Genomic DNA, 20,790 nt, shown 5'->3' with positions numbered 1-20,790 from the left:
CCGCCAACCCCCTTTTCTGCCTCTCTGTGCTCAATCTATTTTACCTCCTAATTTCTTTTTTCCTGCTGTTTTGTGTCACTCTGCCTCGTCCATTCTCTCTGTCCCCTCGCACGAATTCTTCCAATATTCTTGTCCCTCCTTTCATTGTCTCTTCTCTCCTGCCCTGTCCTTTCCATAAGAACCCACAGCCAGGTCGACCTCCTCGAGGGTGGACCACGCGGTGATCGGAGGGGTGGTGGCCGTTATCGTCTTCATCCTGCTCTGCCTCCTCATCGTCCTCGGCAGATACCTCATCAGACACAAAGGTCACCGGCTCACGCACACGAACGCAGCGACACGGGCACGCGCTCATGCATGCATGCATGAGTGTACACGCAGATACACTTGCATAAATATGTATACATGGGTACCGAGACTGGATCTCACACCTACCAACATGCACATGAATATAAATGCGGCGAGACAGAAATGCAAATGCACTCATACTTAAATGTGAATTCTAAGCGTAAATCTCACTCTCTCCATTCTCAAAGCAGAATAAGAAACTGAATGAATGACAATCAGTAAATGTTTATTCATTGCCTTCTAAAACATTTTGATTCTCACCACTTCCTGAGAGATTAGATTCCTTTACGTCAGCAAAGTATCACAGGCATATTTTTTTTCTTCCTAATTTAAATATGAATTTAAAGGGACATTGTCAAACTTGATTGCTTTCTTGCCCAAGACTGAAAACTAAACTCCCTCAGCGGGTTTTGTGGTTTTGCCAGTGCAAAACAGCAAATCCTTCCTCTATTCACTCCTATTCAGGTCTCCAAAGTTCACTTGTCTAAACAAACAGGATTCAATCTAATTCAAACATCTCGGCTCCAGCAGGGGACATTTAAAGGTAATCATGACCTGTTTCAGTGCCCAGGTGGGACGGCTGATAAGCGCTTGCCCGCGACCGTCACTATCGCCACAGCGAGCCAGATTCAATTCTTCACTTTGGTGCTTCGAGCTGGTGTCAAATATTGAGCGCGGCTGCGGGTTTTGCAGGTTCACGTCTGTGTCATCGTCCACCTGTTGCCATTAGTTGAACTGACAGCGGCTAGACGGTAAAGGTTAACAAACACAAAGCCGTGAAATCAAAGATTTATTTAAATGATGATTACTCTGTAAATAATTCACTGAAAAAACGGTGGGAAAAAAAAAAAAAAAAAAAAAAAAAGGTCCGAATGCTAAGCTTTCCCTGCAGGTTTCAACCATATTTCAAGGACTTTATGTGTATGCAGATATATTCTCGATGCATGAATTATTTTGTGGTCATACTAATACATAATAAGTCTGGTCTTCATTCAGAGATGGTCTGTGGCATCAGATGCTTATTTTATCCATGGCCAACGACAGACTTCTGCTCAATGATCTTTGTCTCCTTTACATTTGGTGTTTTGGGCCGTTTAATATTTAATAATCCTCCTACTGTTCAGGACACTCGGTTACTGTCCACAATATTGCAGGTTCCCATTTTATATATGAATACTATTGTGAGATGAGGGGGAAAATGCATATAAATCAAGGCTTTAGCCCCTTGAAAAAAAAAGTCTGAAAGAAGACCTGGATATTAATTTATCGTGTTTTTTTGTTTTTTGTTTTTTTTCATAAGATGAAGCTGCTATTCCTGCTCTGCATCAGTCAACTTCTTGTATTTCTCTTCATGTCTGGCAATAAACTTAGCACGGCTTAGTTTTTCTTTGGCTTCAGTAAAAAGAAGCACTTTGATGCATCAATATTTCTTTTTTCACACTGGACAGGCGTTTATTTGCACGTAACCATGGTCACCTCTGCCCACCAGCATTATAAAGATGCATAAACACAAACTTCCTCGAGCAGAACTGCATGCATTGGAAATGATATCGCTGCCTCCGTCATGGTAAAAGCAAAGTAGCGGTATTGCATGTCTCATGTCCAGGGATTTTCATCTGATTCATCATATCAAATGTGGCCCTGGCAGAGGCAACAAAAGGGCGACAGATGTTTGATATTATCCTGAATTTTTACCCCAAGTACAAGTACCTTACTGTGTCTTCAGAAATAAAGTCACACAACGGTAAACAAATGAAGTTATGAAGCTGGAATTTCATGTTTGAAATAAACTTACTGGAAAAAAAAAAATTATATATATATAATTTTTATGTCAGTTGTGATTTTAAACATAGTGGCAAAGATCACATGGTGTAACCTGTAGTTTAGTATGAATAAAATGTATTACAGTAATGTGAGTTCTAATGTGTCCCTTCCACCGCTGACTGGATACGAGACACTGTCAGACTGGTGGATCATTCAGCTCATTTCCCCAAAAAACATTAGATTATTGATGTCACGGGTGACGAGAGGAGAAAGGTCATTTGAACCAGATATCAACTGTAATTACTATATAATTATTGTAGAGGCAGAAAAATATTGATTTTCAAGGCATATAGTGTTATTTAATAAATCGACAGTCACAACTCTCATATATGCTTGAAGTGGAAGTCCTCAGTCGCAGTCTGAGAGTGAAGACGACATGTTGGTAGCCGACAGTACACTATATTATCTAATCTCACCTTCAGCAGCTGTTTGGTTTCACTTTTAAAGCATCAAATCTAAATATCGTCACTAATGATGAAACTAATTGAAAGGTTGGTTAAGACGTTATCATGTTTTGACCAGCAATAGGTTAAATAACACAAACAAACCCAGATGGAATCTGTTCTTGTGTCTCACATTTTAAAGTTTCTACCTTATTTTATGTCCTAAGAAAGCCCCCCCCCCCCCAAAAAAAAGTACACATAAAACATATTTTATAAACTGTTCTCAGAGCTTTGTGTCCTCGAGACTTTGTGCCCCTGATCATTTTACAACGCAGTGTTTCATCCATCCATCTACCTTTCACACCACGCTACACGGCTGAGGGTCGAGGGGGAATGCAGCCGATCCTTTGTGCAAACTCTGGGCAGACGCAGGGTCCAGCAGACAGGCCGTCAGCCCATCACGGGACAAACACAGACAAACACGCACCGAGATTTACTCCTCCGAGTCACTGATTGAGGTCAAATGCACGTCTGTGGAGTAACAAACCAAGCAGGGAGAACATGCAAACTCCAGCCTGGGTTCCGGCGACAGAGGTCCTCCGGCCGAAAGTTAAAAACGTACACATTACACAGGTACATTCAGACCCTGTTTACGTGACGTTTCAAGTGAAAACGCGTCGTTTTTTTGCTTTTTGGTTTTCGGGAATGTTTTGCGTTTACAGAGCAACGTTTTGAAAATGATGTTAATGTAATGAAACGACACACACACATGCTCGCAGAGAACAACACGCAATAAATGGGAGCACACTGCGAAAAAGAATATACCAAATATAAGAACACAAAATTTCAGAAGACAATTACTTAAAACTCGTGAAATTATCTGTCCGTGCAGCAAGTACATTTTACTTGATAAGTCATCATGAAATAAGATTTCTTAAATCTAGATTTTGTAATAATACAGTAAAATCAAAGACTGAAAATAAGTAAATGCCTTTTAAAACAAGATAAATGAGCTTTTGTGTCTAAAAATAAGATTTTAAATCTTGAAAATGACAAATAATTTGCAGTGCAGACCATGAAGTCGGATTGTTATTGCGGTGACTGTCAACCTCTAAAACTACCGTTTCCGCGGAGAAGGAGCGTTTTTAAAAAGTTCCATCTTGCATTCACAGTGTCTCCCGAGCACTGTTGTCTTGTAAACGGAACCCTAAAACACAACAAAAAAAATTTGTGCGAAAACATGGTTGAGTGAACGGGGCCTCATCCACTTTGGGTCGTTTTGACTTTTCTCGCTTGAGCTATGTTTAGTTTTTGTTTTTTTCTCCTCCCCTTCTCCCTATCTTTCTTACTCACTTGGCATTTTTCCCCTCTCTTCCCGTCACAGGAACGTATTTGACCCACGAGGCCAAGGGCTCAGACGACGCCCCGGACGCCGACACAGCTATCATCAACGCAGAGGGAGGCCACTCCGGAGCAGAGGACAAGAAGGAGTACTTCATTTAGATAGAGGACAGAGTGGCGGAGGAAAGGAGCGTTGACGAGGAGGAGTAAAATTTGGAGGACGTAGAGTTTGAGAGAAAGGGGGAGGGGGGAGGGGGGGAAGAGAGAAGGAAATAACCTCCATTTGTTTTCACGACTCTTCAGTTCTTCACTCGGTGGGAGGGGACGGGAGGGAAGGAACTGTGGGGGCAGGATAAAGCAGCAAGCTTCAGCTGGTACTACCCTCTTTCGCATTGATACAGGGAAGTGAGATTTTTGCACTGACGGACGGATGAACTGAAGTCACACACTCCAAAACGCTCACACACACACACACACACACACACACACACACACACACACACACACACACACACACACACACACACACACACAAACATACGTATATGAGTCAGCTCTTGCAGAAAATCTCTTCGCACGATGACTCGAACGCTCGTAGATGCTCAGATTAACAAGCACGAGCCTCCTACTAACCCACCTGACACATTAACACATTTTCCTTTTTTATTTGATTTTTTTTATTTTCACACTGTATTCTGTTCCTAACTGTCAGCGCGGGAGGGAGGCAGGGGAAGAAAACTCCAAAATTGTAAGTCACATTCTGACATTGAGAGCTGACATTTCACTTCTCAAACCCTCAACCAAACCCAGGTCTGTCTCTTCACTTCTCTGTGCTCATTCTCTCCGTCTAACAAGGCGGAATCTCTCTGTAAACACCCTCACGGCGAGAAAACCCATCGAAAGAAAAATCATTACCGACAAACGTAATCTCCCCTCTCTCACACTTTAATCTTTTTATGCCATCAAACCTTTTTTTTTTTTTCTTTTCTTCCCCACGTCCTCGAAAAACCCCAGCATCGAAGTTTCCACATAAAACATGCAACGCTCATGCAAAAATAGCATTCCCACCTTGAGCTATACCAAGCCGAGGGGCTCCAGTATACATATATAAATATATATAAATATATATATAGAATTATATAGCATTCTTTTTACTTGACAGAACATGTTCGGTGTGCTGTAAATACACACTTTCTCTCTCTTTCTGTCCTGTTTCTACCTTCTGTCTGTCCTTTCTCTTTGCCTCTTCTCTTTCCGTCTACAGCTCTCCTGTATCCCATTACAGTCCGTTACTGCACTACAGTAACTTATATACTCACAAAAAAAAAAAAAAAAAAAACGAAAAAAAAAAAAAGCCTGCCTGTTTTTATTACATGCGTGGAAATGCAGAGAATAAAAATATCAATATCTGGGGGGGAAAAACAAAAAGATGAAAAATAACAATGATGTTGCGATGAAGACTAACCTTAACTGCAAATATTTGTATGAAGAATGTTTTCCTTCAGGGTTTTTTTTCTGTTTTTTTGGGGACCTACGAGAGGATGTCTGTCCTCAGTGTCTCGGTGTGTTACTGTCAGTGTTAACGGTTTACAGCGTCTAAGTCGATGGATCTAATTTGCATCCCCTGCTCTGATTTTGAGGTGTAGAGTTCCGATGCTGTTCTTTCTTTCTTTTTTTTTTAACATTTATTTTCCTCCCTCTGCGTGCTGCATTCAGTGCCGCCATTTTCTCCCCCGTCCCGGTTTTGTCTTGACCCCTGTGCTCCCAAACACTGATCTGTAGCAAAACCTGGGTCGAACACGGCTTCCAAAAGGTGTCCTAAGTGTTTTGAGGAGTTTACCTGGAGTACCGCTAGTCCCCGTGCTTGTGCTTTTTGGACCGATGTGGTGTCCTTTCCACTTGGCCCCCGCTGAACCTTCCCACTCACCTTCACCGGGCCCCCCCCCTCCCCACGGCGAGCAGCTCGCCTCGGCGAGGCCACCTGGCGCTAAAAGTCATTGAGTAGTAACATCACGACTTCCTCTAAGAGGCTGGCACGCTCGCTGCTCGGAGGAGGTGAAAATACTGCTCGCTCGCTTGCTTTCCAACCGCGGGTCCAAACAGGACTGCCGACAGGCATTATGACAAACGCTCCGTTGGTCGTTTCTCTCGAGCAGGAATCATTGGCCAGCTTAGCAAAAGGTTCCCATAAACGAACAGCGTTTCATTAAGGTTGGGACTTCGTCTTGGCAGTGGAACCCTCCGCTTTGGCCCGGTCGTGGGAATTGATTGCAATCTAACTAAGAGGTTCTGGGCTCCAGACTGCACACGTGCCAAGGTTTGGTTTGGTGGGCAGGATGCCGAGCTCGAGTCCGGGCCGCACTAACGCTGAAGAAAGTCATTTAGAGACTTAAATGTCCTCCTCTCTCTCTCTCTCTCTTTTTTTTTCCCCCTCCCTCCGCTCGGCTCGTCCATTTCTTTTCATTCTTTAATCAATCATCCCGTCTGCGTCCTGATCCACCTTCACCCCCATCTCTCCTCCCCTCATCACTCTTTCCCCCTCGTCTCCCCCACTCCATCTCCGATCGATGTCCGATTCTCCTTGAAGGTCTCTCATTGCGAAGTCCACGTAGACGTGTCGTAGAAGTAGCGCCTCTAGATTTGCCGACATGCGCCGACGGCTCCCCCGCAGCAGGTTTTGGGAGTGTTTCTGAAAAGGAATCCATTTGCTGTTGTCAGTCAACCCGTAGACAGTTAAGTCTGTGATAGTTTTTTGTATACCTTTTTTTTTTTTCTTTTTCGGGAATGTTCAGGGACTGTGCTATTCGTACCTCTCCCCCCCCATACTGTCGTTAACTGCTACCTAGCTGGCCACTTTGAAAGCAAGTAGCCCGGCTAGAATCTCTATAAGCTAGCTACACTACAAAGGTAATGTGACCTGAAGCAAGGTCGGCTGTTGTTTCATTTGTTTTGTCTTTTTTTTTTCCTTAGAGTTCTTGGGTGGAATTTGGGGTTGAAAAGTTGATGCTGTCGTAAGCTTAAGCAGTGCTTGGGTGTGTGCTGGATGATTTTAAACAAACCAGGATTACTATTTCTAAACGTTCAGAGCTGTTTCTGAGAGGAGATCGCTGCGCAACACTCGCCAGCTCCCGCACAGTCGTCCCGTCTGCAGATCAGAGGTCCGGCTCCGTCTCGCCGAGTCGACTGTCCACGTTGAAGATGTCGCCACTAATTTGTATTTAACTCCCGTCTAATTCTGCTCTGCGAATGGAGAAAGGGTATACTCAACAAAGTGTAGTGTCTTTTTAAAAAAAAACTAATGGACCTGTATTTGCCTGTAAGTTATCGTCCTGTCCTTCGTCTTAGTTAATGTGCTAGCATGTAGCTTGCATGAGGAATGGTTGGAAACTGTAGATAGCGCCGGAGATGAGAAGCAGCGCAGACAGCTCCCCTGAGACGCGAGGCCGCCAGGCGGACCTCCCTGCTGGTCTCTGATCTGCAAACACGGTCTGTGTCCCAGTTAAATCCGTCTGTACCTCCTCAACACTGATGCAACCGACCAAGTAGGACTCGTTCTGCTTTTTCTAACCCCCACCCTCCACCTCCACCACTGCTACGTTAAAAACCACGCAGGGGCGCGGTGGTGCAGTGGTGCTGAATGTTGGTTCCAATTATATTCCATTGCATCAGTGCAGTAATGAGTAGCTGTCACCAGATGCCAGCAGACAACAGCTTTTCTTCTTCGTCTCCAGTCAGTCGGAGTCTTTCGCCCCGTCACTTCACTCACCAACTCATCCTCAGGCAGTCGCACACTAGCTGCCACTCACTTGATTAGATTTTTTTATTTTTTTTTGTAGAGTAATGAAACTTTTTAAATTATGTTTTGTAAAAGGTGTGCATAATTATAAATTTGTTACTTTCAATTAATTTTTTTTTCCTCTTTAAAATTAGGGTTTTCCAACACTTGAAAATCAGAAATGTAGTTTTTACATATTTTGTTTGTTAGTTTTGTTTTTCCCGGCGACCATTTTTATTTAATTTTTTGTAAATAGTGTTGCCTTTACTGGATACTCTTACAACCGCGCCCATACACACTTTGCACACACACTTTCTTTACACACACACACACACACACACACACATTCACGCACATCGTTGAATATGCACAGCAGGCGTGACGTCTGGGGCTCTGGTGTATCTGTACAAATGTGTGTGTGTGTGTGTGTGTGTGCGTGTGTGTGTGTATGTGTGTTTGTGCAGGAGTGTGAGGTGTGTATCAATTGACCCAAACAAACTCCGGAGACACTTTTACATGTGTTGCATTCACAATGTTCTTATTTGGGTGACTAAAATGATGTCTTTGTTTTTGGTGTTATGATTTCGGATGAAAAGTCTTCCTTTTGAATAAATCTCCATATCACATGGGACTAGTATCGTCATGTTTGTTCATTTGTAGGCTGCCATGTCTGATGATGTCTTCAAGGCGAGGCCCGGCCGCATGCTGTGGAGGGTCTCGCATCTGTTGGCTGTTACATTCATGAGGTATCTGTTTTGTTTCAGGCTTTTGTGTCCTTTTGTTTTCTTCCGTTTTTTTTTTTTTCTTTTGTTTTGTTTAAATGCCAGTTCAGTTGTTGACTTCAATAAAAAAAAACCTTTGGGTTAATTTCAACCGCCTTGTTGCTCATTCTTCCTGCTCAGAAACATCTCAGAATTGGATCTCAGCTTGAATTGGTCATATTGTTATATCTGTTCACCTCGCAAGTTCTGAAATAATGACACGTAAAATGTTTTCAAAACTGTATAAAATCCATCGGATGCTAGACTTTGGAGAAATTCCTCTTTTGCCCGCAGCGACCCATCGTATTTCTAGCATTACGGCACTCCAGGTGGCCGGCTGGGGTCAAGAGCCATGCTCAGGGATACACAGTGGTGACCTGTCTGCGTGGGATTTGAACCTAGTGGATCAAATCCACTTCTGCAGCCACTTGACCACCACTGCCCAAAACTAAATGGATGTGGCTGATTTAAAAAGCGCTCTATCCATCCAATGGGACCGTTTGAATCTCAAGGACACTTCAATATGTGGACGGGGGAAGACGGGGAATCAAACCTTTAACCACTCCAGCAACCGAGCCCCAGCCGCCCCAGACGTATTATTAATGCTCACAAATTCCACAACCACTGGTAGTGATATGGCCCAGTTTACACCCTGGACAGTTGGTCAGTCACAAGGCAAACACCGAGAAGCAGACGACCACAGACATGCAATTTAGAGTCGTCCATAAACCTTCAAGAAGATTGTGGACTGTGCAAAGAAACGTGCAGGGTGAACATGAAAACTCAGCATGCAAAGGTCACCAAGCCCAGATTCAAACGGGATATTTGGACTTTGCAGTGAGAGCAAAAACCACCATACAGCCCATAATATACTGTATCAATGTGTAGTTCTCAAAGAGTTTGCTGGACCCCCCCAGAGCGCTGCACGGTAAGAGAAAATAGTCTGGAGGTCTGGGGAATGCTCTTTCTCAGCAGAATCTTTCTCATTTAATTATTTTCTCCCACGAGAAATTCTAATTGAGAAGGGTATGTGTCTCTCTTTGGCTTTTAATGTCTAATATCTTAGACCTACCAGGTCTGGAATTCAAAGAAGAGTTGTGCTTTTTATTGCCTCTTTGATTTTAACATTTGTTAACTAATTTATATGATGTTGTGAAAAAGATTTTAATTATTTATTTATTTATTTATTGGGGGGGGCTACGTCCGCTCTGAAAACCCCTGGTATACAGCAGGAGTGTACAATGAGACCCGAGCTGAGATATCAGTGATGCTGCCATGAAAGCCAGCAACCTTGTTGCCATCAAACAAAAGCCATGCTGTCAGGGTGAGTTTGTAAAAACATGCATAATGTAATGGCGAGAAGCGTTTCTTTTTTGGACATTTCACAGTATTTTGCGCCAGAAGGTTTCACTAACATTTGAGAATTGCTGAGAATGAAGTCATTTTCCAAAGTAATTGTTTGGTTTGGTGAAAATATTGATATTTTCATTACATATACTCTGTTTAAGTTTAAATTCAAAAGTTAGTCACAAGATGAAATTGGGCTGCATGTGTCCCAATAAACTAAAATGTGGTCAACATTCCTGACGTAAAGCATCAATGAAATGGCTTTTTTTTTTTTTTTTTTTTTAAATACAAACCATGTACCATGCAGTTTAAGAAAGCGTCCAACAGAGGGCAGTACAATAAAGTCCACCAATATCCTTTGTAGGAAACAATAATCCTGTTTGGGACCAAAACTAATCAAATTGCTGGCTGATTTCGTCAAATTTACAACATTAGGTTTTCATAACGTTATTACTTTGTTGAATAATTCTGCTTATTTTCTCTGCAGCACTGAAATACATCTGCTGAACAGTCTGTGGATCTTTTCCTAGTCTTCCTATAGTGTCCCTTCGCCCACACAGTCAGCCTGAACTGTGGCTTGGGTAGAAACTGGTGCCACATGTTTATCGTGACATCAAAGTTAATAACCGGCTTCACATTGTACATATGCTACCAGTTAATTGTGCAGCAAGCAGTGAAAAGTCCAACCACAGACTGATTGTAAAATGATGTTTTCTTTAAAGAATTACTTTAAATCAAACCAACAAAAAACATGTGTTTGGTAAAACAAGTATCAGACCCCAGAATGATGTGTAACAGCATATTTTAAACAACGTTGCTACGTTTGCATGCAGTACTAACTTGAATCTAACTAAATATACCAGACTTTTAAGCATTATTTTAGTGCCACATTAATAAGGGATTGCAGTCTGCTTTATTAAAATATGTGTAGCTACATATTTCAAAGCCGACATTAAACATTTTGTGAATAAAACTTTTGTTAGAACAAACTTTTCATTTCGTCATGGTGTGATCTGATTCTCTGTACTGAGCAACGCTGCGAGACAGCAAATCAAAAATGTAAGAAAATGTCACAGCGAATTTTCTGTGGTCAGTCACAGACAAACATCAATACATTGAATATTCATGACTCTTTTTATAGTTTGGTGATGAAAAACTCAGCTTATCCAAACTCCGTGTCTGTGTGGTTTCCAGAGTGAACTGTCAAGGGACCCAGAACACTTTTATTTTGAAGACATTTTTTACAATTTACTATTAAGGCTGCCTAAGACTTGATAGTCCATATAATTTTATGGCTTTTGAGTTTGTTATTGTGTGCATTATTGACTGAAATGTTTTAAGTGATTTTTTATTATTATCATATAGTTTCGGATTAAATAGTTTAACTTAGGAAGGGAGTGTAGATCCTGTGTTTTCTGTTATTGTCATCCCTTCTATGCTTATATGAGTGACTGTAAAGCTTGTACATATTCATATTATTTAATTTTATCCCATCTTATTTGATATTTAAGATTATTGTCTATGTATTCTATGTGGAGCAGCACTTTAAAAGAATTTTCGTCTGGGAGTAATCAAGTTTTTCTATTCTATTCTATTCTATACAGCAGTGAGGGCTTCATGTGTGCAAAAAACATCTGACTGTACCTTTAATTAATGCGTTGGCCTACAATCTGTAAAAAATAAATAAATAAATCTTTGTTTACTAGATCATTTGGAAGAAAAAAACCTCCATGCAGTGTGAAGTAAGTTGTAATTGAAGCAGGTCGGTGGTTGGAGCGCAGTTCCACTCACGGCCGCCGCGGCGCCCTCCTCCTCCTCCTCTGAAGTCTAAAGCGGAGATTTGGAGCGGGGAGTCGCGGAGGAGGAGGTGGAGGTGGTGGTAGTAGTTGAGGGAGGGGGTGTTTGCCGCTGATTGTATGAGAGAGAGAGAGAGAGCGCAGAGAGGGAGAGCGAGAGAGAGGAATTCAGTCCTGTTTAAATGGGAATCCACAGCGCAGAGAGTGAAGGGGACGCAGAGTGAGAAACACCCCCCCAATAAAGTGGAGACTGAATGATTTTACGCACAGGAAAAGAGGAAAACAGTTAAAGGGAAGAGAAGAAAGGAAAAGTGTGATCGGATTTTTTTTTTTCCTCTGAATTTGTCTTCTTTCACTCTCATGATTCAAAGAAGATTGGAGAGAAATTCACCCGGCCGGGAGGAATTGATGGTGTCTTTTTGGGGAGTCGGAGCCGAGGGGAGGAATCTGAATGCGCTCGGCTGAACCATGCCAGCCTTGTGGATCATAACTTTGGCGATCACTTTGAACCAAGGTGAGTAATGTTTAAAGCACACGATGTGAACTGGCTAAGACTCGAGGAAGTTTCTCCTCAGTGTTTTCCTCCTCCGATTGGCTTTTTTTTGTTTTTTTGTCCTTTGCGCTCTGTGCCTTTCTGTCTGTCAGACCTGGCAGCGCTTGTATGTGCTGCATTTATGTCTGGCAGTGAGTGCGTGGGTGTGTGCGTGAAGATGTGTTATGTTGTCAAAGGATGTGTGCTGCCCTGGACAGCAGCATCATCATCATCATCATCACAGGTCACAGGCACATTGGGAGCGCGAGCGGCGGGTGTTGAGGGTCTGCGCCCCGCGGACACAAGCGGGCCAGACGCGCTGCATTCATCCTCTCCAGATACGCGTTTCGCGGGGGAGATGTGGAGCATCTGCACACGACATTGCTTTGACGTGACCTTTGAAACGCATGAACAGATAGATTTGGTTGACACGTACAAAAGCGCAGTGTGGGTCACACACACGCGCGCACGGGACGCACACACACACATTGCGCATAAGCTGCCAGCCGGAGGGGATGATTGATGAGGCGACGATTCAACGCACGGTCTGGTCGTTGGGCTTTAACATGAGTCACAGTGGATCAATTTTCAACACACACGTGCACGCGCCTGGGATGTGCATGCTTTCACTCTCAATGTGTGCATGTGTGTGCAGTGAAAGTGCAGAGTGAGAAAGTGTGTGTGTGTGTGTGTGTGTGTGTGTGTGTGTGTGTGTGTGTGTGTGTGTGTGTGTGTGTGTGTGTGTGTGTGTGTGTGTGTGTGTGTGTGTGTGTGTGATAGAGACCAGTGAGTCTTCCTCTTAGCATGCAGGTAGAGTCTCCCCCGTGCGCGTGTCAGAGCGCGCGGCCCGGCGCCGCAAACGTTCAGGTGCCAAGAAAATTCATATTTCACCTTAAAGACGGAGACGCACTCACTAGACTGGAGGAGATTCCCATTACTAATATTAATGTTCCTGTTTATCGATCACCTTGATAGATCGACTCCTCCATTTCTCGCTTTTCACACATGCACATAAACACGCGCAAAAAAACAAGCCTCAGTCAGTGTGGATGCGTCTGTGTTTGAGGGCAGTCAGCCTCCACAGACCGAGGTGATTCATTGAGGTGGCCTGTTGTGAACAGTTCACCCATGCATATATAGGGGATATATATATATATATATATATATATATATATATATATATATATATATATATATATATATATATAGGTGTGTGTGTGTGTGTTGCGTGTGCGTACCTGCCTCAGCACCTGGGTCCCTCGTGCCGCAGGCCGCCGGTGTGATGAACCGCAGACGGTGATGAGCCCAGACAGACAGTCAAAGGAGCTCCCAGGCTGGAGCAGAGGTGACCACCTGAGTGGAAGAGAAGAGAATAGAATATTATTATTGCCTTATTCAATATGGCAGAAGGTGGCGAGACACATGGTGGGAAGAGTCTGAACAGCTGATGCTCAAGATCAGGGTGAAATGTGTAAGATTATATCTGATAATATCACAACAAATAACAGTCAGGCGGTAATCTTAAGGAGCTGAAAACATTTGGAATCCACAAGCTATTGTTAGGAGATGGGTAAAGTAGATTTGCATGGCTGGATTATAGAGCTATATAGAGACAGAACAGAAGAAAACAAAGCAGACAGAGAAATGAACAAGAAGGAAAAGAACTGAGGAGGCAAACAAAAGGGAATAAATCAGATGAAAAGGTGGTGAACAGACCAGTGTCAGACAATAACAATGTCGAGATAGGAAAATAAAAAAAAAAGAATGAAACAGAGAACAAAAAACTCTACCAGATCAAAAGAGAATTTAATGGGGTGAAACACAAAATAACAGAGAAGATCAGAACAGAAACAGAGGAGGAATAGAGCAGAACAAATGGAGAACAGAGAAAGATAAGAACAGAAGAAACGTAGAAGAGAAGAGAGTTAAACTGAGCAGCGGAACCAGCAGAGCAGTGGAGAGACGGGAGAACCTGAGCAGCAGTGAACAGAGCGACGGAGAACAGAGTGGAGCAGCAGATCAGTGTCTCCAGCTGAGCCGCTGTAAGCTTGTAAATGTGATCAGAGTGAATCCGTCCTCTACATGCAGCTGCTGCAGCCTAATGTGTGTTCAGCCCGGTCGGACTCTTCCAGGTGTCTTCTGCCTGCCTCCCTCCACTTGCAGCTCAGACTGGAGGTTAAAGAGGGGCTTTAGGAATCAAGGCATGATCCAAGGGCCTGTTTACACAACAACGATTTCAAGTGAACGTCGCAAAAGTTTGTTGCGTTTTGGGGATCTGGTTACACGACAACAGTGAAAACCCAACATTTTGAGAATGGCTTGCAAGGTGGAACTTTTCGAAAGCACTCTGACTCTGTTGTCGCCTAAACAGGTGAAAACAGCACGTTCTAGATAAGGCCTGGGCTTAGACTCCTTGTAAACAAGAGGAATGTTGCATGAGGCTTGCAGTAAGCACATGCGCACCAAAACTGTAGTAAATGATTCTTCTGTACAAGTGCGAGTAGACGGACAATAACAACAATGGCGGCCTCCGTAATACCCGTAACATCAATCTAACTTCATCTTCTGTCCATGCGAACGTCCGTGTAATCGCCATTGTTAATGCTAAAAGTGTGTCGTTATCTGCATGCATGTGTGTTTGGTTACATCACAAAAACAGACAACAGCACCCACTAGTGGATCAACATGACAACATTCTCAGTGTTTCTGCCGTTGCAGTGTGAACGGACATCGTTTGTATAACATTGCCATATTAACGTGAAACGTTTCCGAAGCAAAAAAGCAAAAACAATGTGTTTGCACTTGTGGTGTAATTGTGGCCTGAATCTGTCATCCATTCCATTCTTCAAACCATTTCTGTTTGTGGTGTTAAAATCGGGAAAAATCCTGAATAATACAGCAATGTATAAAAACAAACTAAACACACACGCACTGAAAGATACATACAGTTAATTTATAGTGTGTATCGCTGCTTCTTGTTGCTTAGGTGCTTTGCTTTTTTCCCCAGCAAGTCATTCTAACTTTCACCATAAAAGGACTTGTATTTTGCCCTGATGACGTTCCTTTGGATTTAAACTTTACCCCAGACTTGACCTGATATGATTCTCCTTAGAAAATCAAATATTCTGTTTCATTCTTGTTTAAACCAAAAGCTATTTTGTTAAAAGTAAATGTGTAGATATGAACAGAGATACAGGAAAAAAATGTTTTAATTCAACCAAAGGATTCAGAGAGAGGTTGATGCCTTCTCAATGAAAAACACACCTGGTTGGAATCTGAGTGTTTTTTTGTGTGCGGTGTTTGCATGTTCCTCCCATGCATGAGTTTCCCTCTCAAAGTCAGAAAAAAACATGCATTTGAGGTTAATTAGTGACTCTTAATTGTCAATATTTGTGAATTTGTGTGCGGGTGTATGTGATTGTCTTTCTGTGTGTGTCCTGTGATGAGATCAGCCCCATCCACCCAGAACTGGGTGGAGAGTTGTAGAAGATAGATGGATGGAGGATTGAGAGTAAATCTTTCTTGTTTAGAAGTTTTCATGTTTGAACAGGACAGAACTGAATACGCTTCTTATTGAACAGATAATGTGCGGAAGATTCATTTCAGTCATGATTCATTTGTTGTTGTTGTGCCAGTCTACTGAGAGATGGAAGCTCGTGCTTGATCGTCCATCCATCGTCCATACCTCCTGTTGGAGGCGAAGGGTCATCGTAGAGTCATCAATTCATCTCAACCAGAGCACCCCCTCAAAAATACAGAACATGTACACATTCAAACTGAGAACATTCTCACCATAAGTTGAGAGCACTTAACACTATTTGCAGCCCATGTTTGATCAAAACGGTTTCTGATTTGCCGCTCGGAGCAGTGGTGTGCTTGGCTTATTCAACACAGACCAGCTACATCTCTGTGTGGTTGACCACACATCTGCGAGGCCCCTTGTAATTACCATTCAGCCCTGCACGCGTATATATGTCTGCACGTGTGGGTCCCGATGTAGCTTGTTCCCACTGTGATCCGACACTGTGCTGCCAGCGCCGCTCTGGCCACAGGCGAGGAGGCCCCGTTTCACACAGTCGATTCTTGAACAGCGCTTTCTGCTTGAGCCGAACATTTTCGCAGCCTGATCATGCAAGCAAAGCAAGCAGAGCAATTCTTGCACTGCAAGCACCTGTCCCATCGCTCTCTCTCTCTCTCTCTTTCTCACACACACACAGACTTTCTTTTCCTCCCATTCCTTCCCCCTTCTCCTCCTCCTCCTCCTCCTCCTCCCACTCTTTTCTCCCGTCACAAGAATAGAGTAGAGGCGCAGATGTAAAGAGACAGGCCAAAAGACAGAGAGATGGAGGCAGGGAGAGACGAAGAAAGGAAGAGACAGCGGGGTTCAGTCCTAATCTGTTGACAAGAGGGGATGTTTGAGGATAAACAGAGGCAGAGCAGGAGCGCTCAGGAAGCAGAGAAGGAAAGAAAGAAAAAAAGAAAGAGAAAGAACTATGTTGGCTGCAGACTTTCACTTCCACAGCAGTCCAGCTGGACCATCAATGTTTGATGGTTTACATCAGCAAAGATTTACACCCAAATTGGGCTCCAGAGGCACCCAGGGATCCTCACAACAGTCTCTCATGCTCTACTTAGAAACATCATATCAAGAAGAAGAGGCTGAACTTGTTTTCTATTCCACAAAAGGTTTCACTTCATACCCAAAATGATCTCACTCAAAACATCTTGACAACTACGCAACACGTCTCTTTGCTTTTGACTGACAGATAAATCACGTTTGAAATACATCTTTCCAGAGCTGCGGATTGTCGTTTCCACTCGCAGCGACTTCGTGCAGTAATAGAAATAAATCATTAGTTTCAAGCTACTTACATAAACAGCCCTCAAACAGTTGCGTGACTCCTTTCTGGATCATTAAATAGTCAATATACTCTTGGATGAGAGTTTTTTAAGTAAAATTATGGCATTTTAAGTATTTTTGAAGATTTTGTAAAAACCACCACAATGCCACAAAATATTTGCATTTCAAGAACTCAGACTAAATTGAATATTGTCCGCCATAAGTCATTAAGAAAGATTTATTATAATTTCATCAAGATTTAAGGGGATTATATAACTTTCAATAAATTCAGCTGGTCTTGAGGCACAGAGATGCTCAGTCATGCATGTCCCTGCTTCAGCCACGTGTTGGGCCCGGGGCAAAAACCTCATGTGGGCCTCCATTGACACCCTCTGAACCAGCAACCCTCTGTGCATTGAGTGTGTGTACTATGATGTCTGAGTGGAGGGATTACTGTAATATAAGCCAATTTGTTTGTTGGGGTTTGTTGCCTCTTGACACTGAAGTACGTTGATGCTCAGTGGTTTAGTGGTCAGCGTTCTCACTTCACATTGCAAATATCTCTGGTTTGAGTGCAGGATTTGGTCCTTTCTGCATGGAGTTCTTACACAGATAGGATTCCTCAGGGTAGGTGTTCTCCAACAATGTTGAAAGATGACTGGTGACTCTAAAGGCCTCGGTTACAACAACAATTTTACGGAAATGCCTCCATGGAAATGGGGGAGAACGCAACTTTTGTGAAACGCTGCTACTGTGCGTGCACACTACGGTCATAGTAAATAGATGGACAGTAACAACAATGGCGGCCTCCAGAGTGTCATGACTCCCAGTCCATATTCTCCTGGGACTTGGTAGTCTCTTTAAGAGTCACCTGTAATAATCTGTCCATATGAATATCCGTGTACTCACCATTGTTATTGTGGTTTCATTACAAAAACAAACAAAAGTAACCACGAGTGGCCCTAAATAGTAACTACATCTTTTTCAGTGTTTCGGCCATTTCTGTGTAAACGGACATCACGTTAAAAATGCTGCCGTGTAAATGTAAAAACGATGCGTTTTCACTTTAAGCATTGCCGTGTAACCGGGGCCTAAAAGTGTCTATAGGCGGGAATGGAAGTGTGTGTGGTTGTCTGTCCAGGATGTATCCTGCTTTTGTTACTTTGGGATCAAATCAATGCCCTACTTGAGTTAAAGTGTAATCAAAGTAAGATGAAAGATGGATGTTCATGTACATGCTCCTGACAAATTTCGCTGTTGAAAAATAGCATATACAATACAATAACTTTTTTTTTTTTGCCCTTTTAATTCATCATCCATAGTCTCGCTTTTACCCGAGTCCACTTTAAGCGAGTCCACATCCATTGTTTTGGTCACACCAAATGTCCTGAATCGTTTGAGATTCAAGCATTGGTGTACTCGTACATAAAATTACAGCTCTGTGTCCTCAGAGCAGTTGCCAGCACAGAATACCATTACAGCTTTGGTCAGCAGACCACATTCAGTGTAATCACCTCTCGTGCGGCTGTAGCTTTCACTTCAACAGAACAAAAATAAATGCGAAAAAAAATGAAGGTCTGCACCACCAATTATATAAACCATATAAACATTCTAAACATGCTGCGACACTATTGATTAGCATTTTTTGCATGAGTGGAAAATCAAAGCTGCAACATTGGCCATTAGTGCCATACTGTACTGATTGTGCCATAAAAGCAAATACATATGGTCGGCTGAGTTTATTGTTTTAATCAGGTGGTTAAAAAAAAACCCCACTTGAATATAAAATGCGGTACTCCTGAAAGAAAAAAAAACTTCAAGAAGCCTTGTTTAAGAGCACAGCGTGGTTCAAACAGCACGATGACACACCAGGTTTTGTGTGTGCATGTAGGTTTGATATCAAAGCCCTGCAGTATATGACAGATCTGATATCCTTATGGCTGGGGAAGCTTAATCTGTGCCGACAAGGAACAGCCATAATAATAAATAAATAAAAAGAAGTGGTACAATTAGCTGTCGCTTACTTCGCGATAATCTCGTAATCAGCCAAAACGATGGCTGGAAACTCCCCCATTCAGCTTCAGAGAGTGTGTAGAGTGTATATGTGTGTGTGTGTGTGTATGTGTGTGAGGGGTGAAATACTGAGGAGAATGCATATCCTAAGCGGGGGAGTCGACTGGTATTAGAAGTGACACCCGTCAATCTGGCTGATATGTCAGCCGGGGTGAGCTCGGAGAAGTGAACTGAGAGGGAAAAGATGAGGAAGGAAGATGAAAAGGAGGATGAAGAGATGATTTCAGACTGGGGGATGAAGAGTGGGGGTCAAGGTATTAGAGTAAAGGATTATAACAAAGAAAGGGGAAGGTGAGGCAAAAAAAATGGGGGGGAGATATGAGTGGGGAGTAGATGTTCAGCTGAGGAGGAGTGAAGACAGAGGAAAGAAACAAACATGAATAGACAGAGGCCAGAGGATAAAAGACGAAGAGGAGGAATAGGAGCTATCCGAGGACAGAAAGTGGCAAAAGAAAGAAGCTCCGATAGAAGGTAGAGGAGGTGCAAATATGGAGCACAGAGAAAAGGAATGAAGGGGGTCGTGCAGTGAGGAAGAGGAGGAGTAAAAGATAACAGGAGGAGAGAGAAGAGAAAATGAATGTCAACACGATGAGATGAGGGAGAGATGATGAAGTAAATTTGGGCAGCGCATGAAAGGTGAAGCGAGAGATGAATGAGGAGAGTGGATGAAGAAGGAGAAAGGGAGAGCAAAGCAGAGAGGAGAAGGACGGATTCATGCAGTGTGAACAAGATGTTAGAAGAGAAGATGAGAAGAAAACGGAGGAGGAGACAAGGGGAGGGGGGGGCAGGAGTGAGGGTAGATGAGGAAAGGAGGGCAGCAAAAGGGAGATTAATGGTCAAATGAGGTGCGGAGACAGAAGGAGAAAATGCATTATCGGGGAGGAAAAGAGCGTTAATGCTGGAGCAGGGATACGAGAAGACAATAGGAACCGGCGAGGTAAATTTTGTTTGGAAGTCACTGGAAACAGAGGACGATGTTAATCCAGGAAAGATGGCGGAATGCGAAAGGAATGCAGACGTGTGTGTGTGTGTGTGTGTGTGTGTGTGTGTGTGTGTGTGTGTGTGTGTGTGTGTGTGTGTGTGTGTGTGTGTGTGTGTGTGTGTGTGTGTGTGTGAAGACAGAGCTGAAGTTCATGATGAGAGAGGAAAAGTTTGTGAGAGTGTGGAGCAATCAGGAGCTCGATGAGGATCGCTGAAGGGAGATGGGCACTGCTGTGGATGGGATCGGGAGTGGATTGCAGAGGAGGAGTGGGAGCTTGCAGGAGTGCAGGGTTGGGGAGCAGAGATTTATGTGTGGAGAGGGTTGCAGCATGGGAGCAGAGGGAAGCAGCCAGGCCTATTATAGATGGGGCTCTCCTGGGAGTGCCGGGCCCGGAGTTTTCCAGGCATTTCCAGCATATTTCACCAGTGTTTCAAGCAGCACGCTGCAATGCACAAAGCGCCGCCCTCGACCCGAGTCCTCGGCCCTCCAAGGATAAATAAAGTGGGTCTCCTTCCTCTGTGCAAGTATTCAATAAAAGTGATAAAAGGCTGGAAGTAACCCTTCTTAGCTTTTTTGGAAGGGAAAGTGAGAAACCAAACTGGCCACCCTCTCTAAGGAGAAGCTTTCAAAGAAATGCAGACATCAAGCATAAAAGCAGCAAAAGCATAAAAGTGTTTCCTTTTATATGAGGAAAAATGTCAACGAAAAAGGGCTGTGAGATCAAATAAGCTGAGTGTGGAGGTAGTTTATGTTTCTTCTGTCTCTCTCTCTCTCTCTCTCTCTCTCTCTCT

At 43.2% G+C, this 20,790-nt stretch overlaps 2 protein-coding genes across 3 annotated transcripts in view; both read left to right on the top strand.

The window, feature by feature from the left end:
- cadm3 (cell adhesion molecule 3) overlaps positions 1-4,055 on the top strand; it is a gene marked incomplete at its 3' end in the record, with an annotated part of 90,244 nt that extends 86,189 nt beyond the window's left edge. Inside the window, exons 9-10 of the mRNA XM_080474219.1 lie at positions 180-305; positions 3,937-4,055. Coding sequence (XP_080330345.1) covers positions 180-305; positions 3,937-4,055 — 245 coding nt within the window. The remainder of the gene's footprint in view (positions 1-179; positions 306-3,936) is intronic.
- A 7,545-nt stretch (positions 4,056-11,600) lies between these two features.
- Positions 11,601-20,790, top strand: part of kirrel1b (kirre like nephrin family adhesion molecule 1b) — an 88,790-nt gene continuing 79,600 nt past the window's right edge. For both annotated transcript variants that reach the window (XM_080476838.1, XM_080476837.1), the window contains exon 1: positions 11,601-12,086. In XM_080476838.1, the coding sequence (XP_080332964.1) occupies positions 12,041-12,086 (46 nt within the window). In that variant the 5' untranslated portion in view covers positions 11,601-12,040. The remainder of the gene's footprint in view (positions 12,087-20,790) is intronic.

The sequence above is a fragment of the Lipophrys pholis genome (genome assembly GCF_963383615.2).
Source record: "Lipophrys pholis genome assembly, chromosome: 1".
NCBI classification, from domain to species: domain Eukaryota; kingdom Metazoa; phylum Chordata; class Actinopteri; order Blenniiformes; family Blenniidae; genus Lipophrys; species Lipophrys pholis.
This window is presented reverse-complemented; position numbering and strand designations above follow the sequence as displayed.